The 26,254-nt window shown below is 44.4% G+C and overlaps 1 protein-coding gene across 1 annotated transcript in view; it reads left to right on the forward strand.

The window, feature by feature from the left end:
- TDRD9 (tudor domain containing 9) overlaps positions 1-26,004 on the forward strand; it is a 139,357-nt gene extending 113,353 nt beyond the window's left edge. Inside the window, exons 31-36 of the mRNA XM_064374513.1 lie at positions 1,228-1,337; positions 1,892-1,988; positions 14,483-14,621; positions 16,326-16,444; positions 23,176-23,248; positions 25,763-26,004. Of these exons, the coding sequence (XP_064230583.1) occupies positions 1,228-1,337; positions 1,892-1,988; positions 14,483-14,621; positions 16,326-16,444; positions 23,176-23,248; positions 25,763-25,864 (640 nt within the window). The 3' untranslated portion in view covers positions 25,865-26,004. The remainder of the gene's footprint in view (positions 1-1,227; positions 1,338-1,891; positions 1,989-14,482; positions 14,622-16,325; positions 16,445-23,175; positions 23,249-25,762) is intronic.
- The last annotated feature ends 250 nt before the right edge of the window (positions 26,005-26,254 follow it).

A 26,254-nucleotide genomic window follows, 5' to 3' on the forward strand; every position in this document is an offset into this window, starting at 1 on the left:
AAGCGGTTGTTTGTCTTCGTGAACATTATGGATCCAATTGGGGAGACGTAGGGGAAGTTGGTAACAACAATACAGGGTGATAGGGCTCTTGATGAGGGCACAGAACATCATGAAAGTATCTAGTGGGTGCCAGCCACCCTTGGAAGACCATGGAGCTTTTCCAGAGAAATCTGAGGCTTGGTGGATGCAGAGGCATCAGCCAAGGTGCAGGCGTTGGAGGAAGAGAGGGGAGGTGGGATGAGGGTGGCTCCACTGGCAAGTGCATAGGTCCGAGCTTCAGACTTTGCACATGTGAGGAACTCAAGTAAGTTTAGTATGATTGGAGAATTGGGTAGGGGGAAGGGCGATGCAGAGCTTGTGGCAGATGAGGGCAAGCTTTGTAGACTTCATCCTGAAAGGGTTGATGAGCCTTACTGTGTGCATTTTAGAATGATGCCTTTGGGTAAGCCTTGGCTTCTCAAAATGTCCTCCCGGGAGCGCATTGGAAATGCAGATGCTCAGGTCCCCTTGGGCCTTACAAACCAGCCTGCATTTCCACAAGGCCGCTGTGGAACTGCCTGTGCTTACAGTCTCAGGAGCCCTAGTGTGAAGCCAGCATTGGATTTCAGAATAGAAAGATCTCAGGCAGGAACATGCTTCTGAGGCTGGTCCCTGCTGTAATCCAGGGTGGGAAGATGGGAGACTGAGTCTATGGCAGGAGGTACAGAAGCAGCTTCACCAGCGCTTTCAAAGCGGAAGCAGAAGGCTGGAGCTGCATTAGAGTCAGTGATGAGGGAACAGGAAGAATAAAGGGTGCCCTTGCTGGGACTGTGGCAGGCTTCTGCTGAGAGGTGATGGAGGAACTGTGAGGTGGGCCACACTCAGTTTCCTCTGCCAGGATGCAGGTGATGGCCCCTATGGGTTGGCAGTGCAGGACAGAGGGTCTCGAGCAGAGGTAGAGGTTCAGTCATCCACAGCGTGTGGGTGGTTCCTAAGCCAAGGAGTGGTTGGCATCACGCAGGAAGGAGTAGAGAGAAAAGAGAGCTGAGGACCAGCTTGAGGACTCCTGTGTGAAAAGGTGGTCCAGTGAAAGGAGATGTGCAGGAGAGTGAGGAGTTAAATATTTCTTCCCATCTGTCATCGCGGTTGCCCATTTGTGTTTTTGGAATGGGTTGCTTGTGAGTTGGCAGAGCACATTGCCTGGTTGGTGGATCAGTCACTCCATGTCCTGGTGCTCCTGCCTTTTAGGTGTGTTTGGATTGAGAAGGAGAGCATCAACTCTGTCATTATCAGTGATGCCCCTGAAGACCTGCACCAGAGGATGCTGGTTGCGGCTTCCCTGTCCATCAACACGACCGGTAATTTAAGGCTTCTCTTCATACCTTGTCCTCTCTTTTTTTCTTTACCCTGACTTCAGCTACTAGGAACAATTTATCCTATAACTGATGGACAAATCTACACTTCCTGCTGTTCTTTTAGGCCATTTTCTGAGTGCTTTGGCTGGTGTGAGTTTAAGCAGTGGAACATTCTCACTTTTCCTTTTATACAAGGATGTGGGAAGTATTAATAATTGACTCCTGGATCTTTCATTCCTTCCACCCTGCTTGGCTTCAAAGTAGAATACATTCAAGCTCTTGGCTCTGGGAAAAACCCAATAGCCTGATGCAAAGAGTAACCAAATAGAGTTATCCCCAAGTGGGGTAAAAGCCTAAGCACCATAGTGGAGTGTCTCTGTAACGTGCTGTGGGAACAGAGAACAGGGAGTCCTTTACTATTGGGGTGGGCCTGTGGGGACAGGGCAGACTCGGCAGAGGAGGGGATGCCTGCAGATGAGTGGGAGCGGGCTGGGAGGGAACACCACCCTGAGCAGTGCGAGTTAGTGCCCCGCGTTGACTGAGCGTGACTTGAACAGGATCTACGATGCTGCTGAGAGAAACTTCTCTGATGCCTCCCATCCCTGGCCTCCCGGCTCTCCTCAGCATGTTATTCGCACCAGTGATGGAGTTAAGGTATGGGCGTCCATCTTTTCTGTGGGCTTTGTAAAATAAGAACCTGGGTGCGAAAAATGGGTGCCTCTCCTTGCTCTGTTTGGAAAGAAAGCCTTTATGGAAGCTGACCATAGCAGGTCTTGCTGCTTGGAGTGAATCCTGTATTGTTATAGATATATTTACACTTGGGCTGATTTCGAAAGAAGCTCAAAAAGCTTGTAAAGGTACATACAGTGTCACCTAGGAGCTTGAGGCAAAAGTGGGGCAAAATTTACAATGGAGGAGCTAGGAATGAGGCTGAAAATAAATGTCATGGTGATGGACATGCCATTGTTAATGGGCGGTGAATGTGATTCCAAGTTTTCTGGTGACCAGTTGGGAACAAGAACCCATCAGTCCTGCTTCTTGTGGTAACCATGAGATTAGAAGGCAGATTGCCAGCAGATTGTGGCTCTTCTTAGTGCCATGATTAAGCCAGGATTTCTCCCAGAGAGTTTGATAGAGACGAGTGTGTGATGATATGGCAGAGCTCTTGGAGGCACCCTCACAGTGGGGGCTGCCGCTTTGTAAGGTGTTGTTTGCACACTAGGGATTGACAGAGCATTCCCTGTGGGGAAACCACTAACCTGGGCTTTAGTGGAGCGGGGGCGGGGTGGCTAGAAAAGGAGTAATATTTGGGCTTTAGGAACCCACATTCTGCTGGGCAGGATGGAAATGGCCATGACAAGACTGCAGTAGAGGCCTGGTAGCACTTCAGGAGTCGGGGGCATGGAAAGCTACCCTTTTCTTCTTTTCTAGTCAGCTGGTGAGCATGGGGGGTGGTCCATAGACCTAGGGGGCTGAGTTCAGTCAAGGCAGGTGGAGGGACCCACCGTTTGCTCAGTCCTCTCTGCCATTGTACCTGTTCAGAATCTGATAGTGCAATCTCAGAATGTGTAGTGCTTTTTTTTCAGTTTTAACAATATTTTTTCATAAAAATATATGCTACTTATTGCCGGGCGCGGTGGCTCACACCTGTAATCCCAGCACTTTGGGAGGCTGAGGCGGGCAGATCATGAGGTCAGGAGTTCGAGACCAGCCTGGCCAACGCAGTGAAACCCCATCTCCACAAAAAATATAAAAAATTAGCCAGGCATGGTAGTGGGCACCTGTAATCCCAGCTACTTGGGAGGCTGAGGTAGGAGAATCGCTTGAACCTGCTAGGTGGAGGTTGCAGTGAGCCGAGATTGCACCATTGGACTCCAGCCTGGGTGATAGTGTGAGACTCCATCTCAAAAAAATGCGCGCGCTTGTGTGCGCGCGTGCACACACACACACACACACAACTTAGAAAAAGCTGAATGGGAAAAATTAACACATTTTAAAATTTATAGATTTAAACTTCGATATTTAGTATACTTATTTTAAGTTGATATGTATGTACACATTTTATTTTTATTTTAGATTCTTGTTATGCTGTATTCTTTTTCCACAAAAATCGAGTTTTTTGATATTATGATATCTTAGTAAATATCCATTTTGATAATTGCATCATATATTACTGAATGGGTGTATGATGACTTACAAAGATACCACCCTGTTTTATTTATACGTGCACTTGTTTCTGAGCGGCTCTTGTTCTTAAAGGATTTAGTATACCTTTAATTGTTGAAATTTGGCCTGTCTAATTTTGCAGTAATGATGTGATAAATATCTCTGTAAATTCAGATATCTTAGAGCCCTTGTGGGGGAGACAGATGTGGAGGAACCATGCGTAGAAGTGGGATTATCTCAGGAGCAAACAGCACACTGGGCACATGCCGGCCTGAGACTTGGCTAATACAGAAGTAGCTCCATTCCCCTCCTGTCACTGTGGATGGCCCGCTTGCCTTGTCAACTAGACAAAGCTCCTGCTTCACCTCTTTTAAACACCAGCTTTTGAGAATTTGAATAATGTGGTGTGTTATTTTTCAAACTCCAGAGTGCAAGTGTTTAGGTTGTAGATGTTCAAGAAATACTGACATACTTGGTATTTAAAACACCATCTTTCTGGAAAAAGCAGAAGCTTAATAGGAGAAGATTATATATAACAATGCACAGTGCTTTGCCGGGTGGTTTATATTCATGTTGTTGAATTAACTGAAATGAGCCAGATTTGGGATGGTTTATGTGACAGTGTGCCTAAGACTAGTTGTCTTTGAATCCATAGGCTGAACTAGGTGACTTTCAGAAAGGCAGCAGAGGGGCCTGGTGGATTTTCCTCCCAACTCTGCCTGCCTCTGAGTAGTTATATAAGTTTGGTTTTGTTGTTTGTTTTTTATTTTCTTTTTAGACAGGGTCTCACTCTGTCTCCCAGGTTGGAGGTTTTTTGTTTTTTGTTTTTTTATTTGTTGAGTAACAATCGTTTTTGAGAAACTTTGGAAGATGAGAGCTGTTTGATATGGGATGAGCATTCTCCTTTCCTTTCACTTTGAATATTCAGTTCTCTGCAGCAAGCAGGAGGGGATCTTCAGGACAGACCTGGCCCAGGGATCCCATCACTGTGTCTTAGATACGCTCCGGAGGGTAGCTGTCCTCTAGAGCCCACAGCTCCTGAGAGCCACTGCCAGGCCGTGCACCCTTGCCCGTCTGCTTCCATTTGTGAGCCACCTCTCTTCACGCACACCCGCATGGGACTCGTCTCCTGTTTGGGGGGGGTGTCTGACTGCTGTGCTAGAGGCTGTCCTGGCCCCCCTTGTTAAACACGAAACCCGCAGTCTCTGAGTAAAGTCTGTTCTCCCTCCACGTGTGTCACTATCCTGTCACAACTGATTAAACTTTACCACTAAGTGATCATTTTTTGCCACCTCTAACATACTCTTTGTATAATAGTGGCAGGAAAGGAAGATAAACAGAAAATTTTATCTTGATTTTTAATTTAAAAAAGGAAAGGGGATATGTGGTTAACCCCCATTCGTAAGCAGAGACATGTAAGTGGAGGCCACTGTCTCTTCCTTGCACCTGGCTGTGGACTGGCCTAGCTGCTGTTTTGTCTCCTCTCTGTTCTTCCTGCCATGTGACCTTCACTTGTAACTGGCCCCTCAGTAACTCAGGGTGACTGAACCTTGGTACCAAATTTCCTTTTGCTTCCATTGTGGAGCTGATCCACCACACGTCTGTCCCTGGAGTGCTTCACTTCTCTTGCTGCCCCTTCCTCGAGGTGTTTTCCCTGAACAGTTGGAATAGTTGATGGTGTCAGCCTAGATTCAGTGGCATCATCATTGTGTACCTTGTGGAGGCTACCTCCCTGGGAGAGCAGAATGCTCCATGGTAGCAGAGCCTGGAACCTCCAGGATGGGAGTAGACATCTGAGAACATGTTCTACTTGGTGCAGTGACGAGAACACTGTACTTACCTCCTTCCCTTGGTTCTTGGAGCCAGATTTTACTATTGGGGAGACTACCAAATTCTGGCTGTGGTTTAGAGGATAAGTCACGTGTTGAGGGCAGTGCTGTAACCCTGGGATGGTGTTGCTTCTGAACAGGCATGAGAGGATTGGGGTAATCTTTAAACAACAACAAGAAGTTCTATCAATTAAAACTTAACAATTAATATATACACTTACTATGTACCCACAAAAATTAAAAAAAAAAAAACAAATGAGGGTAGATTGAAAGGAGACTTTCACTGTTTAACTGGGTGTTCCAGCTACTATGGCTAGAAACAAATTACCCCAAAACTTGACTGAGCTACAGCAGCCTTCTTTGATTCTGTGGGTGAGGAACTATGTCAGGGCACACAGGGATGGCTTGTTGTGCTACCTACATTGGGGCCTCCAGCTGAAAGATTTGAAGGCAGGTGGGTGTCCAGGCTCACATCTGGTGGTTGCTGCTGGCTGGAGGCCTCAGTTACTCTCCATGAGGACCTCCAGAAGTGGTCTCTCTGTAGGCTAGTTTGGGCTTCCTCAGCATCGTGGGTTGGTGCCAAGAGTCCTGAGAATGAGCCAGATGACAGCTGTTACTTTTTTTTTTTTTTTTGAGATAGAGTCTCAGTCTGTCACCCAGGCTAGAATGCAGTGGCACCATCTCAGCTCACGGTAACCTCTGCCTCCAAGTGATCCTCCCACCACTGCCTCTGAGGTAGCTGAGATTACAGGTGTGCACCACCATGCCAGCTAATTTTTGTATTTTTAGTAGAGATGGGGTTTCACCATGTTAGCCAGGCTGGTCTCGAACTCCTGGCCTCAAGTGATCCACCTGCCTCTGCCTCCCAAAATGTTGGGATTACAGGCGTAAGCCACTGCATCCAGTATATTAGTTTGTTTTCACACTGCTAATAAAGACATGCCCAAGACTGGGTAAATTATAAAGGAAAGAGGTTTAATTGACTCACAGTTCTGCAGGACTGGGGAGGCTGCAGGAAACTTACAATCATGGTGGAAGGGGAAGCAAACACATCCTTCTTCACATAGTGGCAGCAAAGAGAAGTACTGAGCAAAAAGAGGAAAAACCCCTTATAAAACCATCAGATCAAGTGGAGATCTAAGATGGCTGATTAGATACAACTCCAGCGCACAACACCCAGCAAGAGAGATGCAGATATTCAGAGATCTCCTAGCTCCAACCGAGGTAACAGGTACATTGCAACAGGGCTGGTCCCATGGTGAGCAAAGCCCACTCAGGGCAGACCGAGGCGGGGAGGGTGCTGCTTCACCCAGAAAGTGCATCTGACTGGCGAGTCGGAGGCCCCCCTCTGGCACTCTGGTCCAGATACAGCGCTTTCCCCAAAGCCTCAGCAGTACACAGAACAAGGGATCTTTGCCAGTCAAGCGCTGGGAATTACAAGCACGGAGTTGAATAAGAGCCTGCAGACTGAGCTATGGCCCCCTCCCCCTACCCGGACGGAGAGGGAGCTGGGCATCTCCCTACCCCATGACAGCGGGGTGGGGGGTGGGGGGGTGGGGGGAGAAGAGGAAGCTGAAAGGGGGAGATGGCTGGGTGCGGCTGGGTGGGTCCCTACCCTCCCCTACAAACCCCAGAGGGCTGAAGCTCTGACTCTAGTGGGTTGCGTAGCAAGTGCCACAGTCTGAGATGAACCCTGAATGATCCAGCCCAGTGGAGGAAGGGCACAACCCACCACTAGAGGGGTGGGACTGGGCTACATGTTTTAACAAAAAACACAGGAAGCCTACGTAGCAATGGGACGGCATTCTTGACAACCCAGCAGCGCCTACAGGTCAGTGGAAGAGGCGAGCCTAATCTCCCAGTATAAACAAAGAAGACACAGGAAGCTTCCCTAGTAACCTGAAGGAGTCCATGGAAACCCAGTAGCGCCTCCACAGGCAGACAAGCGACCTCATCAAGCAGCTGCCTGACATGACAGCCAGGTAAATCCACAAAGATGGGGAAAAACCAGCACAAAAAAGATGAAACCATCAAGGACCAGAACACCTCTTCTCCTTTAAGGGATCACAACTCCTCAGCAACACAGGATCACAACTTGACCGCGAAGTGTGACGAATTGACAGAAACAGGCTTCAGAAGGTGGATAATAACAAACTTCAGAGCTAAAGGAACACATTCTAACTCAATGCAAAAAAACCAAAAACCTTGAAATAAGGTTAGACGAAATGCTAAATAGAATAACCAGCTTAGAGAAGAACATAAACAACTTGATGGAGTTGAAAAACACAGCACGAGAACTATGTGAAGCAAACACAAGTTTTAGTAGCCAAATCGATCAAGCAGAAGAAAGGATATCAGAGATTGAAGATCAACTCAATGAAATAAAAAGAGAAGACAAGACAAGAGAAAAAAGTGAAAAGAAATGAACAAAGCCTTCAAGAAATATGAGATTATGTGAAAAAACCTAATCTACACTTGATTGGTGTACCTGAATATGATGGGGAGAATGAATCCAAGCTGGAAAACACGCTCCAGGATATTATCCAGGAGAACTTCCCAAGCCTAGCAAGACAGTGAGAAATACAGAGAACTCCGTAAAGATATTCCTCAAGAAGAGCAAGGCACATAATTGTCCAATTCACCAGGGTTGAAATGAAGGAAAAAATGCTAAGGGCAGCCAGAGAGAAAGGTCAGGTCACTCACAGAGGTAAGCCAATCAGACATAAAGCAGATCTCTCGGCAGAAACCCTACAAGCCAGAAGACAGTCGGGGCCAATATTCAACATCCTTTTTTTTTTTTGAGACGGAGTTTCGCTCTTGTTACCCAGGCTGGAGTGCAAAGGCGCGATCTCAGCTCACCGCAACCTCCGCCTCCTGGGTTCAGGCAATTCTCCTGCCTCAGCCTCCTGAGTAGCTGGGATTACAGGCACGCACCACCATGCCCAGCTAATTTTTTGTATTTTTAGTAGAGACGGGGTTTCACCATGTTGACCGGGATGGTCTCGATCTCTTGACCTCGTGATCCACCCGTCTCGGCCTCCCAAAGTGCTAGGATTATAGGCGTGAGCCACCGCGCCTGGCCCTAATATTCAACATCCTTAAAGAAAAGAACTTTCAACCCAGAATCTCATATCCAGCCAAACTAAGCTTTGTAAGTGAAGGAGAAATAAAATCCTTTACAGACAAGCAATTATTGAGAGATTTTGTCACCACCAGACCTGTCCTACAAGAGCTCCTGAAAGAAACACTAAGCATGGAAAGGAACAAGTACCAGTCACTGCAAAAGCAAACCAGTTGGCCAAGACCAAAAATGCAATGAAGAAAATGAATCAACTAATGGGAAAGAAAACCAGCCAGTAACAAAATGGCAGGATCAAATTCATGCATAACAATATTAACATTGAATGTAAATGGCCTAGACGCCCCAGTCAAAAGACACAGACTGGCAAACTGTATAAAAAGTCAGAACCCATGGGTCTGCTGTATTCAGGAAGCCCATCTCATGTACAAAGACACACGTAGACTCAAAATAAAGGGATGGAAGAAGATTTACCAAGCAAATGGAGAACAAAAAAAAGCAGGGGTTGTAATCCTAGTCTCTGATAAAATGGACTTCAAACCAACAAAGATCAAAAGAGACAAAGAAGGACACTACATAATGGTAAAAGGATCAATCCAACAGGAAGAGCTAACTATTCTAAATATATACGCCCCCAACATAGGAGCACCCAGATACATAAAGCAAGTTCTTAATGACCTAAAATGAGAGTTAGACTCCTACACAATAATAGTGGGAGACTTCAACACTCCACTGTCAATATTAGACAGATAAATGAGACAGAAAATTAACAAGTATATCCAGGACTTGAATGCAGAGCTGGACCAAGCAGACCTAATAGACATATACAGAACGCTCCACCCCAAATCCACAGAATATACATTTTTCTCAGTACCACATTGCACTTACTCTAAAATTGACCACATCATTGGAAGCAAATCACTCCTCAGCAAATGCAAAAGAACAGAAATCATAACAAACAGTCTATCAGACCACAGTGCAATCAGACTAGAACTCAGGATTAAGAAACACACTCAAACCTGCACAACCACTTGGAAAGTGAACAACTTGCTCTGAGTGTCGACTGGATAAACAATGAAATGAGGCAGAAATAAAGATGTTCTTCAAAACCAACCAGAATGAAGACACAACTTACCAGAATCTCTGGGACACATTTAAAGCAGTGTTGAGAGGGAAATTTATAGCAATAAATGCCTATCCAGAGAAGAGAGGAAAGATCTAAAATTGACACCCTATCATCAAAATTGAAAGAGCGAGAGGAGTAAGATCAAAAAACTCAAAAGCTAGCAGAAGACAAGAAATAACTAAGAGCAGAACTGAAGGAGATAGAGACACAAAAAACCCTTCAAAAAATCAATAAATCCAGGAGCTGGCTTTTTGAAAAGATCAACAAAATAGACCACTAGCCAGATTAATAAAAAAGAAAAGGGAGAAGAATCAAATAGATGCAATAAAAAACGATAAAGGGAATATCACCACAGATTCCACAGAAATACAAACTACCATCAGAGATTACTACAAACAGCTCTACTCACATAAACCAGTAAACTAGGAAGAAATGGATAAATTCCTAGACACTTGTAGTCTACCAAGACTAAACCAGGAGGAAGTTGAAACCCTGAATAGACCAATGACAAGGGCTGAAGTAGAGGCAGCAATCAATAGCCTACCAACCAAAAAAAGTCCAGGTCCAGATGGGTTCACAGCCAAATTCTACCAGACGTACAAACAGGAGCTGGTTCCATTCCTTCTGAAACTGTATCAAACAATACAAAAGGAGGGAATCCTCCCTAACAACTTATGAGACCAGCATCATCCTGATACCAAAACCAGGCAAAGACTCAACTAAAAAAGAAAACTTCAGGCCAATATCCATAAATAACATCGATGCAAAAATCTTCAATAAAATACTGGCAAACAGATGGCAACAGCACATCAAGAAGCTTATCCATCACGACCAAGTAGGCTTCATCCCGGGGATGCAAGGCTGGTTCAACATCCGCAAATCCATAAATGTAATCCATCACATAAACAGAACCAAAGACAAAAACCACATGATTGCCTCAATAGATGCAGAGAAGGCCTTCTATAAAATTCAACAGCCCTTCATGCTAAAAACCCTCAATAAACTAGATATTGATGGAACATACCATAAAATGATAAAAGCTGTATATGACACACCTACAGCCAATATCATACTGAACGGGCAAAAGCTGGAAGAATTCCCTTTGAAATCAGGCATTAGTAGACAAGGATGCCCTCTCTCACCACTCCTATTCAACATAGTATTGGAAGTTCTAGCCAGAGCAATCAGGCAAGAAAAAGATATAAAGGGTATTTAATTAGGAAAGGAGGAAATCAAACTGTCTCTATTTGCAGATGACATGATTGTATATCTAGAAGACCCCATCATCTCAGCCCAAAATCTTCTCAAACTGATAAGCAACTTCAGCAAAGTCTCAGGATACAAAATCAATGTGCAGAAATCACAAGCATTCCTGTATACCAATAACAGACAAACAGCCAAATCAAGAGCGAGCTCTCATTCACAATTGCTATAAAGAGAATAAAATACCTAGGAATACAACTAACAAAGAAGGTAAAGGACCTCTTCAAGGAGAGCTACAAACCACTGCTCAAGGAAATAAGAGAGGACACAAACAGATGGAGAAACATTCCATGCTCATGGTTAGGAAGAATCAATATCGTGAAAATGGCCATACTGCCCAAAGTAATCTATAGATTCAACGCTATCCCCATCAAGATACCCAATGACCTTCTTCACAGAACTGGAGAAGACCACTTTAAACTTCATATGGAACCAAAAAAGAGCCCTCATAGCCAAGACAATCCTAAGCAAAAGGAACAAAGCTGGAGGCATCACACTGTCAGACTTCAAACTATACTTCAAGGCTACAGTAATCAAAACATCATGGTACTGGTACCAAAACAGAGACATAGACCAATGGAACAGAACAGAGGCCCCAGAAGAAACACCACACATATACAACCATCTGATTTTTGACAAACCCACCAAAAACAAGCTATGGGGAAATGACTCCATGTTTAATAAATGGTGTTGGGAAAACTGTCTAGCAATGTGCAGAAAGCAGAAACTGGACCCCTACCTGTCACCTTGCACTAAAATTAACTCCAGATGGATCAAAGATTTAAACATAAAACCTAACATCATAAAAACACTAGAAGAAAACGTAGGCAAAACCAGCCAGGATATAGGCATAGGCAAGGACTTCATGACTAAAACACCAAAAGCAATGGCAATAAAAGCCAAGATAGACAAATGTGATCTAATTAAAACTCCAGAGCTTCTGTATAGCAAAAGAAACCATCATTAGAGTGAATTGGCAATGAACAGAATGGAAAAAATTTTTTGCAATCTACCCATCAGACAAAGGGCTAACATCCAGAATCTACAAAGAACTAAAACAGATACACAAGAAAGAAAAACCCCATTCAAAAGTGGGTGAAGGATACGCACAGACACTTTTCAAAAGAAGACATATATGAGGCCAACAAACATATGAAAAAATGCTCATCATCCCTGGTCATTAGAGAAATGCAAATCAAAACCACACTGAGATATCATGTCATGCCAGTTAGAATGGCGATCATTAAAAAATCTGGAGACAGCAGATGCTGGAGAGGATGTGGAGAAATAGGAACACTCTTACACAGTTGGTGGGAGTGTAAATTAGTTCAATGTGGAAGACAGTGTGGCAATTTCTCAAGGACCTAGAAACAGAAATTCCATTTGACCCAGCAGTCCCATTACTGGGTATATACCCAAAGAACTATAAATCGTTCTACTATAAAGACACATGCACACCTATGTTCATTGCAGCCCTGTGTACAATAGCAAAGACCTGGAACCAACCCACATGCTCAACAATGATAGACTGGACAAAGGAAATGTGGCACATATACACCATGGAATACTACACAGCCATAAAAATTGATGAGTTCGTGTCCTTTGTAGGGACTTGGATGAATCTGGAAACCATCATTCTCACCAAACTGACACAAGAACAGAAGGCCAAACACCGTATGTTCTCACTCATAGGTGGATGTTGAACAACGAGAACATGTGGACTCAGGGAGAGGAGCATCACACACTGGGGGCAGTTGGGGGGTGAGGTAGGGGAGAGACAGCAGGGGGTGGGGAGGAAGGGGAGGGTGGGGAGGGATAACATGGGGAGAAATGCCAGATATAGTATGCACCTAAAGTAAAATGAATACATTAAAAAAAAAAATCAGATCTTCTGAGAATTCACTCACCATCACTAGATCATGAGAGGGTGGTTACCCTCATGATTAATTACCTTCCAGAGGGTCCCTCCCCGTGACACATGGGAATTATGGGAACTACAATTCAGGATGAGATTTGGGTGGAGACACAAAGCCTAAGCAGATCACCAAGATTGTGTCACCTTTTGTAACGTAGCTGCAGAAGCCACACGGTGTGAGTTTTCCGTAGTCACAGTTGCATCTAGACGGAAGGTGCAGAATCACCAACCCAGTTCATTGCTGGAAGGTGTCTGCTTCCCATTGTAAGAACAGGAAGGAGGTGAGAGCTGCTAGGGTCGCCATCTTTGGAAGATATAGTCTGCCATACTGTATACTAACATTCTGTGTGGCTTACAACAGCGTGTTTATGAACTATTTCATAGTTTTAAAAAATTGTAGTCACTGGGTATGGGGGCTCGCTCCTGTAATCCTAGCTACTCAGGAGCCTGAGGCAGGAAGGTCATTGAACCCAGGACGTTGAGGCTGCAGTGAGCCAAGATCACACCACTGCACTCCAGCCTGGATGACAGTGAAACCTTGTCTCAAATAAAACAAAAAATGCCATCATGTGCATCTTAAATATTTATAATTTTTGTCAGTTATGCTCCAGTAAAGCTGGAAAAAACTAATTGGTGTAGATAATGGGAAAAAATCTGAATTGACTAAATGTCAAAATTAGGAAAATATTTTAAAAGGCATTCAATATGAATATCTGTTTGTTTATTGCATACTTACTTATTGAACCTATTTGAGCTGAGGCCCTGCCCATAACAATGCCTGGAAATGAGAACTGGTGGGCAGAGTGCTCTGGGGGGCTCTGTGAGGGAGACGGGAGGAGGTGTGGGAGGAAGGGCCTATCTCAGGAGAGGGTAGGAGGGATCTGTGCTCTTAGGCTGAGAGAGGCCCACAGGAAGCCAGAGGAGCTGGAGCCTGGCAGGTGAGGTGCGCCTGAGATGACTCAGAATAGCCGAGCGGAGCCGGGGTCATACTGTGGCTTGTAGGCCTGCTGTAATCCAGTGTGGTTGGAAACTACTGAGACGCCTTAGGCAAGGGAGTAATATTATTGGATTTGTTCTGAAAAGCTACCCCTGTGTGTGCTATGGAAACAAGATAGGAAGTAGCAGGAGTAAGAGATGGGGAATTGGTCAGAAATTTGTTACCAAGTTCAGGTTAAAAATGGTGGTGACTTGGACCAAGCTGATGGCAGCAGCAATGGAGAGGCTAACAGATTTAGGGAGTGATAAAAGTGACAGGGCGTGTCAGTGCTCAGAGGAAGGTGGTGATAAAACTGGGATACAAAACTTTGTGCACCATTGTTTTAGGATTAGAAGGTAGAACAGACTTTTTTAGGCTTTTACTAAGCTAAGCGCTAGACTTGTTTCACAAGTCATAAATATGTGTGTAGCCCTTTCTCCAGAAATCTCCCTAGTAAGAATTTAACCCATGGAAGGAATCTGAAGGTAGGGGGAAAGAAACCCCATTCTTGATAAAATACTCTTTTCATTATCTTATCTACCATATTAGAAACTTAATAAAGTATTAATAAAAATTAAGTATTAAGTATTAATAAAAATACTATCCTTATAAATATATATTTTATACCTATATATTTCTATTGTAAAAACTGGCAGAAAAAATGTACAAATGAAATTAATAGCTGTACTAGGGCTGGCAGAATTCAGGATAATTGTATTGGTCAAGTTTTACATGTAAAACACGTAGTGTAACAATTCTGAAATAATGTAGTCTTCTGAAAACATTCCATTTAGGATCGATCCCGATGGCAAATGCTACACTGGAGCCCTTTGTGGTTTGGGGTGGAATCCAACTACAGGGGCCCCCATACTGCCTGAGCATGACATGGAGCTTGCATTTGATGTTCAGTTCAGTGTGGAGGACGTTGTCGAGGTAAGGGCGGCGCAGCATCATGGCGCCAAAACCCCATCTCTGGTTTTGCTTACCTGACAGTGAGTGCAGAGTCTGCCATGGAGCTTGTGGTGCAGACCTTTGGTCCTGGAGATGCCCACATTCCTTGTACCTCCTGGGGTCGCCCTCCTGGAGGACTGCTCCTCAACTTGCAATTTGACGTATCTTTCCTGTGAAAAGTAGCTTCCTGATAGATGGTGCTCTCTGAATCCCTCATTCCATATCATAGTAAGCTTTTCTGGGCAATCAGTTAAACCACAGCAGGGCCATAGGGCTGCTGTGGGTCTCTCTCCAAAAACATCTTTGCTAGTTCCACTTCCTGACTTGGAATGAGAAACGAGGACACAAGGTTCTGCCCCCTGCCCTTCTCCTAGCCCTGGGACCATGCTGAGTGGAGGCCTGGAGCTGAGCTGCTTGCAGCATTGTCTGGGCACCACAGTAGCTCTGGGGCGAGATGGCAGAGGTAGACGGGAAGCTGTAACAAGTGCACAAAGTACTTGTATGTCATTTGAATCTAATAATGAGAAATGTGGGCTCATATTGTATACATTAAAAATCTTTCATTGTTACAGTCATTTATTTTTGTTGCATTTTACAAAGTAGGAAAATCAAAACTGATCCTTCACCACAAATAGAGAAATGCTACTCTCTAAGTACTCAATCACCTTTCTTTCTTAGAAGTTCCATGAGACAGGTGTGGTTGACACACCACACTGAAGGGACGGGGAGGGGGCAGGAGGAGCTGAGGAGACAGCTGCTGATGATCTGGGGGCAGGTGTCGGTGTTGTCTCTGCAGCTGTTAAGTTGTGATTGCCCGGTCACAGGAAGGGGCTTATGGGCTTGAAAATACTCCTTAAGCCGTAGACCTAATGGGAAAATGTAAAACGATTAAAGGTCTACGAGCAAATTCAGAAAATCGGTGTGACTTTGGGTGTGGCATGAGTTTGTAAATACAACACCCAAAGCAGAATCTGTGAAGGGGAAATTGATACGTTAGAATTTATCGAAATTAAAAACTTTTGTTCTGTAAAAGATCCTCTTAAGAGGAAGGAAAGACAAGGTGCACACTAGGAGAAAATATTTACAAAGTGCCTATCTGATACGTAACTTGTATCCACAATACGTAAGGAACTTTGAAAACTCAATTCTAAGAAAACAAGCAACACAGTTAAAACACAGGTAGCAATAGACACATGAAAAGATGCTAAGCCCATGTCATTAAGAAAATGCAAATGAAGACTCCCATGAGATACCACCACGTACCTATTGGAATGGCAAAAGTCCAAAACCTGATGGGAACCAGCAATGGCAAGGATGTGCTGCAGGGGGACTGGGGACCTTTTGTTCATTGCTGTTGGGAACGCAGATTAGTTACTCTATTTTAGAAGACAGTTTCATGTGAAGTGAAGCCTGCATCTACCGTATGACCCAGGAATCCCATCTGTAGGTATTTATTCAAGATATTTGAAAACTAGCATTCATATAGAACTTATATGTGAATGTCAAATGCAACTTTATTCATAATTGCTAAAAGCTGAGAGCAGTCCAGATGCCTTCAGAAGGCAAGTGGATAAACCATATTGATGGTAGAGAATACTCACCCTGAATGCTATGGATTGTTTAACATGAGATGAAATTCAGTTACGGTGGAGCCATATGAGTGTTTATGTTGCTGTTTATTTACAGGTTAATATTCTCAGGGCGGCTGTTAACAAGCTAGTCTGTGACAGACCAAATGGATGCAAGTATCTTGGGCCAGAGAGAGTTGCGCAGCTTCAGGATAATGCCCGTCAGAAGCTTTTAGGGTAAGCTGTGCAATGATGTGGGCTTCTTTCCTTCCCAGTCGACTTTCTCAGCTGCCTTGATCGTGGCTGTTTTGAATTGTGTAGGCAGTATGACATGTCCATCACCCGAAGTGGAGTGCCAGTGCTGGAGACAGCACTGGGAGGCATCAAAATGCAGACACACTCTTCTTGTGGAGAGCAGCACTCCTGTCCTGTGTTTGTACGTCCCTTGAAGGGATCATTGCAGACAGCGTGGGCAGGGCATGGGAAGCCACGGTGGGTAATGTGTTGCCCACCATTTTCAGTGGGTGCCTTAGGGATGGGGGGAATGTGGCCTGCAGGACTGGGCCTTACGGAGCTGGGCCTCTCTTGAGCCCCTGTGTAGGGGAGGTGAGAGAAGGAGCATCCTTACCTCACTCCCTTGTCTCTTACCTCTTGCTGGACTCTCCATGGGCTAAACCAGAATGCAGAGGCAAGGGCTCCTCTTGGTGTAGCCCATGAGCCCAAGGCAGCTTGAGGGCCCCGGGAAGGCCAACATGAGTGGGAGTGGTGGTGGAGGAGAAGCTAGCATTCCACCTACCCAATCCTGTGCTCCTGCCCCAGAGCCAGTCTCCCAGGCCAGGGCCTGGTCCTTCCTTGCCTGGGACCTGGAGCTGTGTGAGAGTAGGTGGCATCTGGTATCATGGTGACACTTCTCTCCTTCCTATGCCTTTTGGGTTGGTTTCTTTTAGTTTAATAAGCAGTTTAAAAAAGGTATATATAGCTGTTTTAGAAATTGTGAGAAAGGCCAGTTTTAATTTTCTCTCTTCATTTTCTTTTATATAAAAATATTTTCCATCATTTATTTATTTTTAGAGACAGGGCCTCACTCTCTTGACCAAGCTGAATGCACTGGTGTGATCATGGCTCACTGCAGCTCCAACTTTCGGGCACACATGATCCTCCTGCCTCAGCCTCTCCCCAGTAATGGGGACTACAGGTGCACACCACCACCCCTGGCTAATTTTTTAAATTTTTTGTATAGATGAGGTCTTGCTATGTTGCCCATGCTGGTAAAAAAAATACATATATTATTTTTGAGACAGAGTCTTGCTTTGGTCATCTCAGCTCACTGCCACTTCCACCTCCTGGGTTCAAGCGATTCTCCTGCCTCAGCCTCCCAAGTAGCTGGGACGACAGGTGTCCACCACCATGCCTGGCTAATTTTTGTGTTTTTAGTAGAGACGGGGGTTTCACCATGTTGATCAGGCTGGTCTCGAACTCTTGACCTCAGGTGAACCACCTGCCTCAGCCTCCCAAAGTGCTGGGATTACAGGCATGAGCCACTGCCCTCAGCCAGAAAAATATTTTTATATAAAATTTGAGTTGAAGTTTAACGTACATGAAGTGCACAGATACACACCCATGTGGCCAGCAGCTGGGTCAGAGCCCAGGTGGTCCTTAGGGTGTGCAGGTGTAGTTATAGCCACCATCACTCCCTACCCCCAAGACAAGGGTAACTGCATCCTGACTTTTATGCCATAGATAGGTATTGGTTTGTTTGTTTTAACAGTTCAGTGACTCTAGTGAATTTATAGTTGTGCAATCCATCAACACAACCTGGCTTTTCAGCATTTCTGTCATTCAAAGAAGTTTACTCATAAGTATTGTCGGAAAAGGCAGTCTCACACATACAGCTATTGATCCTCTGTCTGCCATGTGAGAACAGGCTGTGGGCCTGGAATGCTTCCTTCCCGTAAGATTAAGGGTCCTCGCAGCCTGTGCGGGGCTTGTTGCCATGTGTGTGGGAAGATCTTTCCCTGATTCAGACTCTGCCCTGCTTAATCCTGTGTGTTATATGGTACCTGGCCGATCCCACCATTGCAGGGATGGGACCGGGCTCCCCTGCTGTCACACAAGAGAGGGGCCTGCAGGCTGGGCCCTGCCTTGTCTTCCTGGAGGTACCCACTGGCCACAGGGACTGGTGCCAATCACTGGAGCTGATCCTGTCCTGTCTCCTCTCTCTGTAAGTAAAGGTTTGTTCCAGCCAGGGCCTGACTACGTGTGTTTTCCTTGGCGACTCCAAGACAAGATGCAGGGGTGCCCCGTCTTCTACTTGGTAGCAGGCAACAGATGCCACCTGCTTGACTAATATATTAAAACAGAATGTGCCATTATTTGTACAGCCCCATAAATTTACTAAAACTAAAAAATTGTGTGCTTAAAGTTGATGAATTGTAGGGTATGTAAAGTACACCTCAGTAGAACTGTGTTTAGGATCGCAGGTTTGCACGCAGCCCTGCTCCCACCCCGCCCCAGGAGCCGCTGATCTGCTTCCCGTTTACAGGTCTGCCTTCTCTGACGTTTTTATATGGGTGGCATCACATTTCAATTGTAAAATCTGGCTTCTTTCACTAGCTTAGTGTTTTTTTAGGTTTATCCATGTTGTATCATGTTTCTTTTTACTAAATAATATTTCACTGTATATGCCACATTTTGTTTATCCATTCACCAATTGTTAAAATATTTGGATTATTTCCAGTATTTGGCCATTATGAAGAAAGCTGCTATGGATAGTCACATACAGTCTTTTGGTGAACATGTATTTTTCTCTCTCGGGTAGATATCTATGAGTGGAGTTGGTGGGTTGTATTGGTAGGTTTATGTTAATCTTTTAAGAAATGGCCGGGGCTGGACACAGTGGCTCACACCTGTAATCCCAGCACTTCGGGAGGCTGAGGTGGGCAGATCACATGAGGTCAGGAGTTTGAGACCATCCTGACCAACATGGTAAAACCCTGTCTCTACTAAAAATACAAAAAGTAGTTGGGCATGGTGGTGCATGCCTGTAACCCCAGCTACTTGGGAGGCCGAGGCAGGAGAATTGCTCAAACCCAGGAGGCAGAGGTTGCAGTGAGCCGAGATTGCGCCATTGTACTCTAGCTTGGGTGACAAGAGCAAAACTCCAACTGGAAAAAAAAAGACCAAACAGTTTTCCAAAGTAGCTGTACCATATTACATTCCTACCAGCAGCATAGGATGGCTCTGGCTTCTCCACATTCTCATCAGCATGCGGCAGTGTCAGTGTGTTTTTACGGCAGTCAGTCTGGTGGGTATGGTAGTATCTGACTGTGGTATTAATTTTTATTTTCTTAATGACTAATGATGTAGAGCAACTTTTTCTGTTCCTCTTAGCAGTCATTTATCTTTTTTTTCGGTGAAATGTCTGTTCAGATCTTTTGCCCATTTTTAAATTTGTCTTTTCATTATTGAGTTGTAGAAAGTTTTAAAAATTTTAAATACATGTCTTTTATTGGGTAAGTAATTTGGAATTAGTTTCTCCATTGTGTAGCTTGTCTTCTTATTTTAATGATGTCTTCCAAAGAACACAAGTTTTGATTTTAATGAAATCTACTTGCTGTGGTTTGAATGTGATGTGTTTGCAACCTAATACCCAATGCAGCAGTGCTGGAAGGTGGGGCGTAATAAGAGGTGGTTGGACTCATGTTATTATTGTGAGAGGGTTAGTTATCAAGAGAATATGGATTGTTGTAAAGTAGGTCTGCTCCGGCGCCTCTCCTGTCTCAAGTACTCACTTGCCCCTCTGCCATGTCATGATGCAGCAAAAAGGCCCAGGCCAGGTGCTAGAGCTGTGCTCCTGCGCTTCCCAGCTCCAGAACTGTGAGAAAGAAATTTCTTATCTTCATAAGTGACCCACTCTTTGATCTTCTGTTATAACAAGGGAAAATGGACTAAGACACTACTGTATTTTTTAAAAAATGAATTATGCTTTTGGTGTTATATCTAAAAAAAATTCTTGCTAAACTTGAGGTCACAATCATTTTCTCTCTTTTTTAAATTTGCTTTTTATGTTTAGGCTTTTGATCCATTGTGAGATGATTTTGTATATGGCGTGTGATATAAGAGCCTAAAGTCACTTTTGCATATGAATATCTAGTTGTGATGACATCATTTGCTGAAGAGCTATACCTTTCCCATTGAATTGCCTTGTTACCTTGGTTAAAAATCAACTGGCTGTAAATGTAAAGGGTTTTTGTTGGGCTTTCTGTTTTGTTCTATTATTTTATATCTTATCTCTGTACTGTGCTATATACCGTCTTGATTGCTGTAGCGTTAGTCCTCCTGTTTTGTTGTTTTCAAAATTATTTTACTCTTTTATATTCTTTTCCACATAAATTTTAGGATCAGCTCGTCAGCTTGCATGAAAAGCCTTGTTAGAATTGTGATGGGGTTCTGTGGGACCTATGAGTCAGTCTGGGGAGAATCGCCGTCCTGACGATCGTGAGCCATCCAGTCCATAAAGACGGAGTGTCTGCTCATTTGGATCTTTAATTTCTCTTAACACTGTTTTAGAATTCTCAGTGTGCAGGTCTTGCACTGTCGTTGTTTTTAAATATTTTAATCCTTTTAATGCTATTGTGAATGAAATTTTCTTAATTTTTTTTTTTTTTTTTACAAAGGAATAGTTGATTTTTATATATTGGTCTTTTATCCTGTGACCTTGTTAAACTTGTATATTCTAGTAGTTGCTGTGGATTCCTTAGGATTTCCTACACACAGGATCATTATCATTATGAAAGCTTTCTCTCTCTAGTAATACTTCTTGTTTTAAGGTCTATTTTGTTTGATACTAATATAACTACCTCAGCCTCTCTTTAGCTACCATTTGCATAGCAAGCTTCTTCTATCCTTTTACTTAACAGTATATTTGTGTGTTTGAATTTTTTCAAATATCTTTTCTGCGTCGTGCCTGCTCTCTTCTCCTTTAGGGAGACGTTGCTTTGCACGTCCGTTAGTGCGCTAGTGTTAAACACACGCTAACACAGTCCACACTGCCTCACTGGTCTTTGAGGCTCTGGTCCTTCTTCTTCAGTCTTTTTCCTCTTTGTGTTTCAGACTGGTTAATTTCTGTTGATCTTAAGCTTACTGATCCTTTATTATTTCATCTCAGACCAATGTGGATGTGCTGCAGATAATTTTCCATTTCAGTCATTGTACTTTTCAACTCTAGGATTTCTTTTGAATCTTTGGTAGTTTTTAATTTTTATTGAGATTATCTCTGACTCATGGTCATCCTATTTTTTAAAAAAATTCTTAGCACCTGTTTACAGTGGCTGCCTTGAGGTCTTTGAGTGCTGAGCCCACACCTGGCCATGCACTCAGCTTCTACTGGCCGCTGTTTTGTGTGTGGGCCACACAGTCCTGTGTCTTTGACATCTCCTCCGTTTTTGGTGGAAATTGGGTACTTTAGATGATGTACTGGAGCAGTTCCCCCAGAGCTGTTGTTTTTGGATTTGGTTGTTAGTTTAGTTTGTTTCACTTTAGAAACATGCTAGATTTAACGTGTAAGTCCATCCCCCATGATGTGAGATCACTGACATCTGGGTTCTGGGTTTTGTTACGTTTTTAATTTTAATTTTTATAGAAACAAAGGCTCACTTTGTTGCCTAAGCTGGAGTGCAGTGGTGTGATCGTGGCTCACTGTAGCCTTGAGCTCCTGGGCTCAGGCAATCCTCCCTCCTCAGCCTTCTGAGTAGGTGGGACTACAGGCGTGTGAGACCACGCCCAGCTCCTGTTTTGTTTTGTTGATTCTTATTTTATTTTGTAGCCTAGTTTCCTAGGTGTTGTCCTTGTATCTGCACAGCTTAGCACTCAGCCAGTGATCAATCAGGATCAATCAGAAGTTGTGCTTAAATACTGCCCCGAAGGCTTCTGCTGTCTGCCAGTGGAGCTAAGTATGGGTTGGAAAGTGCACTCCAAGTCCAGGCACTTTTTTTTCCCCCCAGTCTTTCTAAGGTTCAATTCAGGTAGTTCAGGCACTTTTTAATTCTTCCCTGGCTTCTATTTTTCCCATAGCTTCCCAGGTTTTTCCCATGCGTGCACCCTTCCATCAGTCAGGGATATGTAGAGGGCCTGCTCTCCCTCTGTGGCACCCTCCTTTCCAGGGTCTCCCCCTTCCCTTCTGGGTCTTCCGGTCTGCTGCTGGCCCCAAGCAGAATGTGGCCTGAGGCTGGAAAGCTATAGGCTTTCCCCATCTGTTTCCTGCATTGCTGTTTTTACTGACAGTGCTGCAAGTCAAGGTCTGAGGCTTTTTCATCCTCTGCTCCAGATCACATAGCCTTCGTGGCCCTGGGAGTGCTGTGGTGCTGGGCTCGGGGGCAGGTGTATGGGGTGGGAGCGGCCCCTACCTCAGCAATAACTCCGCATACTCCACTGTTCTCACCCGGAGCCGGCAATTTGTTATGAATGAATGCTCCTCAACTTGTTTGCGTTGGTTAATTTCCAGAGCCTTCAAATGGTTGTTGTTGTTTTTATAATATTGCCTTGTTTTATAGTTTTTTTCAGGGGGAGAGGCTCTGCAGAACTCTTTACTCCCTCATTGCTCAAATTCCCTCTTTTTTTATATTTCCAACTTGTCATGACTGCTTCAGAGCTAATGGTACAAAATGTCCTGTTACATTTCAGAGAACTTGACTCATTCATGCAGTGATGTGCAGTGCTGGTTGCTAAGGGAACGCAGAGACAAGACTTGGTCTTACAGATCTGCAGCACTCCATTTCTTTCTGCTTTTGAATAAGCTATAGATTAAAATATTTTCCGATCATAACTGTGTAAATGTTGACCTTTAAACAGTTTATTGTAGTTCTAATTCTGTGGGAAATATATAGAATTTAAATCATTTAAAAATCACAGCAGCGTGTTTGGTTACTAATATATTAATATAATTTCCTTTTTTTTAAAAAAAATTATAGTTTGTTCTGTCAGTCAAAACCAAGAAAGAAGATTGTTCCCAGGTGGCATGAAAAGCCCTATGAATGGAATCAGGTGAGTGGGACACAGGCTGCTATGTAAGCAGAGGCCACACGGAGGAGGGGATGGGCCCTGGGCAGACCCAGGGTTCAGAGCCAGGGCTGGCCAAGGGTCCGAGAGGGCAGAGACAGTAGGCAAAGTGGATGGCTTTGGGAGTCAGCGGCAGATGTCTCAGACCAGACAGGCTGTTTCTGCACAGTGTCCTCTATGTGATGCCTCGGCAAAGAGTCAGACACCAGTATAACTCACTGCCTGGTATTGTTTTTTTCCCAGCTCACGGGCAGTGAGTTATACTGGTGTCTGACTGGAGACGCTCACGGGCAGTGAGTTATACTGGTGTCTGACTGGAGACGCTCACGGGCAGTGAGTTATACTGGTGTTTGACTGGAGACGCTCACGGGCAGTGAGTTATACTGGTGTCTGACTGGAGATGCTCACGGGCAGTGAGTTATACTGGTGTCTGACTGGAGACGCTCACGGGCAGTGAGTTATACTGGTGTCTGACTGGATTGGACCCTTCTGCTCTTGGTGGTCTTCATAAAATGTGCCTTGGCTGTTCCTGCCACGTGGCTGGCTTGGTGGCTTTCAGGCTGCACTGGTTGTTGTCTCCGTCTGCTTGGGCTGCTGTCACAGTGCCACCGTGTGTAGGGGCTTAGGAACAGCAGACATTTGTTCTCACAGCTCTGGTGGCTGGAAGTCCTAGGGCAGGTGCCAGTTTGTGGTTACTTGTGAGGGACACCTGCTGATGGCCACCTTCTCGCTGTGTCCTCACGTGAAAGAAAGAAACCCTCTCTTAGGGCACAAATCCCATCCTGGAGGCCCCACCCTTGTGACCTCATCTAACCCTTATCACCTCCCAGAGGCCCTATCTCCAAATACCATCACAGTGGGGATGCAGGCTTCAATGAAGGAATTTTCAAGGGCCATAGCTGAATGGTGAAGAAGGACAAAGCCCTTCATAGGCTCCCTGATACTCCCAGTCTGTAGGGCTAGAAATGGAATAAAACGTGATTTCAGAGAAAGGAGCCCAGAGGAGTTTGGAGATTTAATTCTAGAGCCAAGGATGTCTTTAGATATAAAGCAGCAGAGACAGTCTTTCCTCTCCCCTTTGGTGATCTAAGTGAGGCTCTGCTTCTGGGGGCTGTGTCCCATCCTGTGCCTAAAGGTTGCTCCCACTATGAGGCTAGCCTGCTCCCCTTGTGCCCTGCGCCTGGGTCCCTCTTTAGAGACCCCAGAGCTGATCCTAGCAGCTGACTGGATTGTGTGGGCTCTGTGGGCAAGGAGAGGGGCGGCCGTACCAACCCTTGTGGCCATCAGGCTCAGTTGGAGCGTCTGAGGGTGATGAACTAGCAGGACTTCATTTGAAAACAGAATTTCACTTTGAGGTTAGTGTGTTTTAGAAAACTTCCATGTTTTCAAGACCTATAATGCAATTACTGTCCACATTTACATAGGCATGCATGGGAGATTTCTCAATAAAACTTTCCATAGTATTAATCATGGATTTGTTTGTTTTCAACTTTTATGTTAGATTCAAGGGGTACATGTGTGGCTTTTGTTACCTGGGTATGTGACGTAATGCTGAGGTTTGAAGTACAATTGATCCCGTCACCCAGGTACTAAGCATAGTACCCAGTAGGTAGCTTTTCAGTCCTTGCCTCCTTCCCCCATCTAGTAGTCCCCAATATCTCTTGTTCTATGTCCGTGAGTACTCAGTGTTTAGCTCCACTTTTAGGTGAGAACATGCAGTATTTGGTTTTCTGTTCCTGGGTCAATTTGCTTAGGGTAATGACCTCTAGCTGCATCCCGGTTACACAATTTCATTCTTTTTAATGACTTTGTAGTATCACACAGTATATGTGTAGCACATCTTCTTTATCCAGTCCACTGCTGATGGGCATCTGGGCTGATTCCATGTCTTTGCTATTGTGCGTAGTGCTGTGGTGAATATGCTGTGGTGAATATGTGACTGCACGTGCCTTTTCGGTAGAACACTTTGTTTTCTTTTGGATATATACTCAGTAATGGAATTGCTGGATCAAATGGTAGTTCCGTTTAAGATCCTTGAGAAATCTCCAAACTGCTTTCCACAGTGACTCAACGAATTTATATTCCCACCAATGCTGTATAAGCATTCTCTTTTCTCCGCAGGCTTGCCAGCATCTGTTGTTTTTTTGACATTTTAATAATAGCTATTCTGACTGGTGTGAGATGACATTTTGTGGTTTCGATTTGCACTTCTTTGATAATTGGTGATGTGTGGAGCATTTAAAATTTTTTTGGCCCTTGAATGTCTTCTTTTGAGAAGTGTTCATGCCTTTTGTCCATCTTTAATGGGGTTATTTAAACATGAAATTAAAAATGAATCATCAGACATACAGTGTGAGTGTGAGAGTAGACAAGTGTTCTGTAAATACTTTTGGAGAACTGAATTATACTTTGTGCATCCTGTATGTTAATGCATGTGTTTTTTATGTCTGGAAAAGCCCTGTCACAGAGCCTAACTGATGCTCTTGTCTACCCCATTAGGTTGATCCAAAGCTGATCATGGACCAGGCTGACTGGGAGAGCAGCCGAGGGAAGAACACCTTTCTCTACCAGCTCCACAAACTGGTTGTGCTCGGCACCTGAGCGTGCCCGCGGGCGGTCTCCAGCACACCCTCAGGAAGCCACGGAGGGTGGATTCCAGGCTCCCTCCGCACACTGACTTTCCTCTGTCTGGCATTACAGTCTGTGCCCACTGCATCCGAAAGGCCTTTTCTTTCCTTCTTCTTTTCTCTTTGGTGGTAGTCAGAGAATGGTGTTTTTGTTCAGGTGAGAACGATTGGAAAGTCTAGTCTTTTCTAGAAACAAAATCACTGTATTAAATATTTTGGGGAAAATTGTTCTGAAAGAAGACTATATTTTGCCTTAAACTTATTAAGGTAAAAATGAGTAGCTAACCTTAGATGTAAAGTTCCAGCATGTGCTTACATATTTTATTCTGTTACAGTGATTTAAACCAGGAGTACAAGAAAAAAC

This window comes from Aotus nancymaae, unplaced genomic scaffold, assembly GCF_030222135.1.
Source record: "Aotus nancymaae isolate 86718 unplaced genomic scaffold, 86718_ANA_hifiasm-v0.15.2.pri h1tg000011l, whole genome shotgun sequence".
Taxonomy (NCBI): Eukaryota; Metazoa; Chordata; class Mammalia; order Primates; family Aotidae; genus Aotus; species Aotus nancymaae.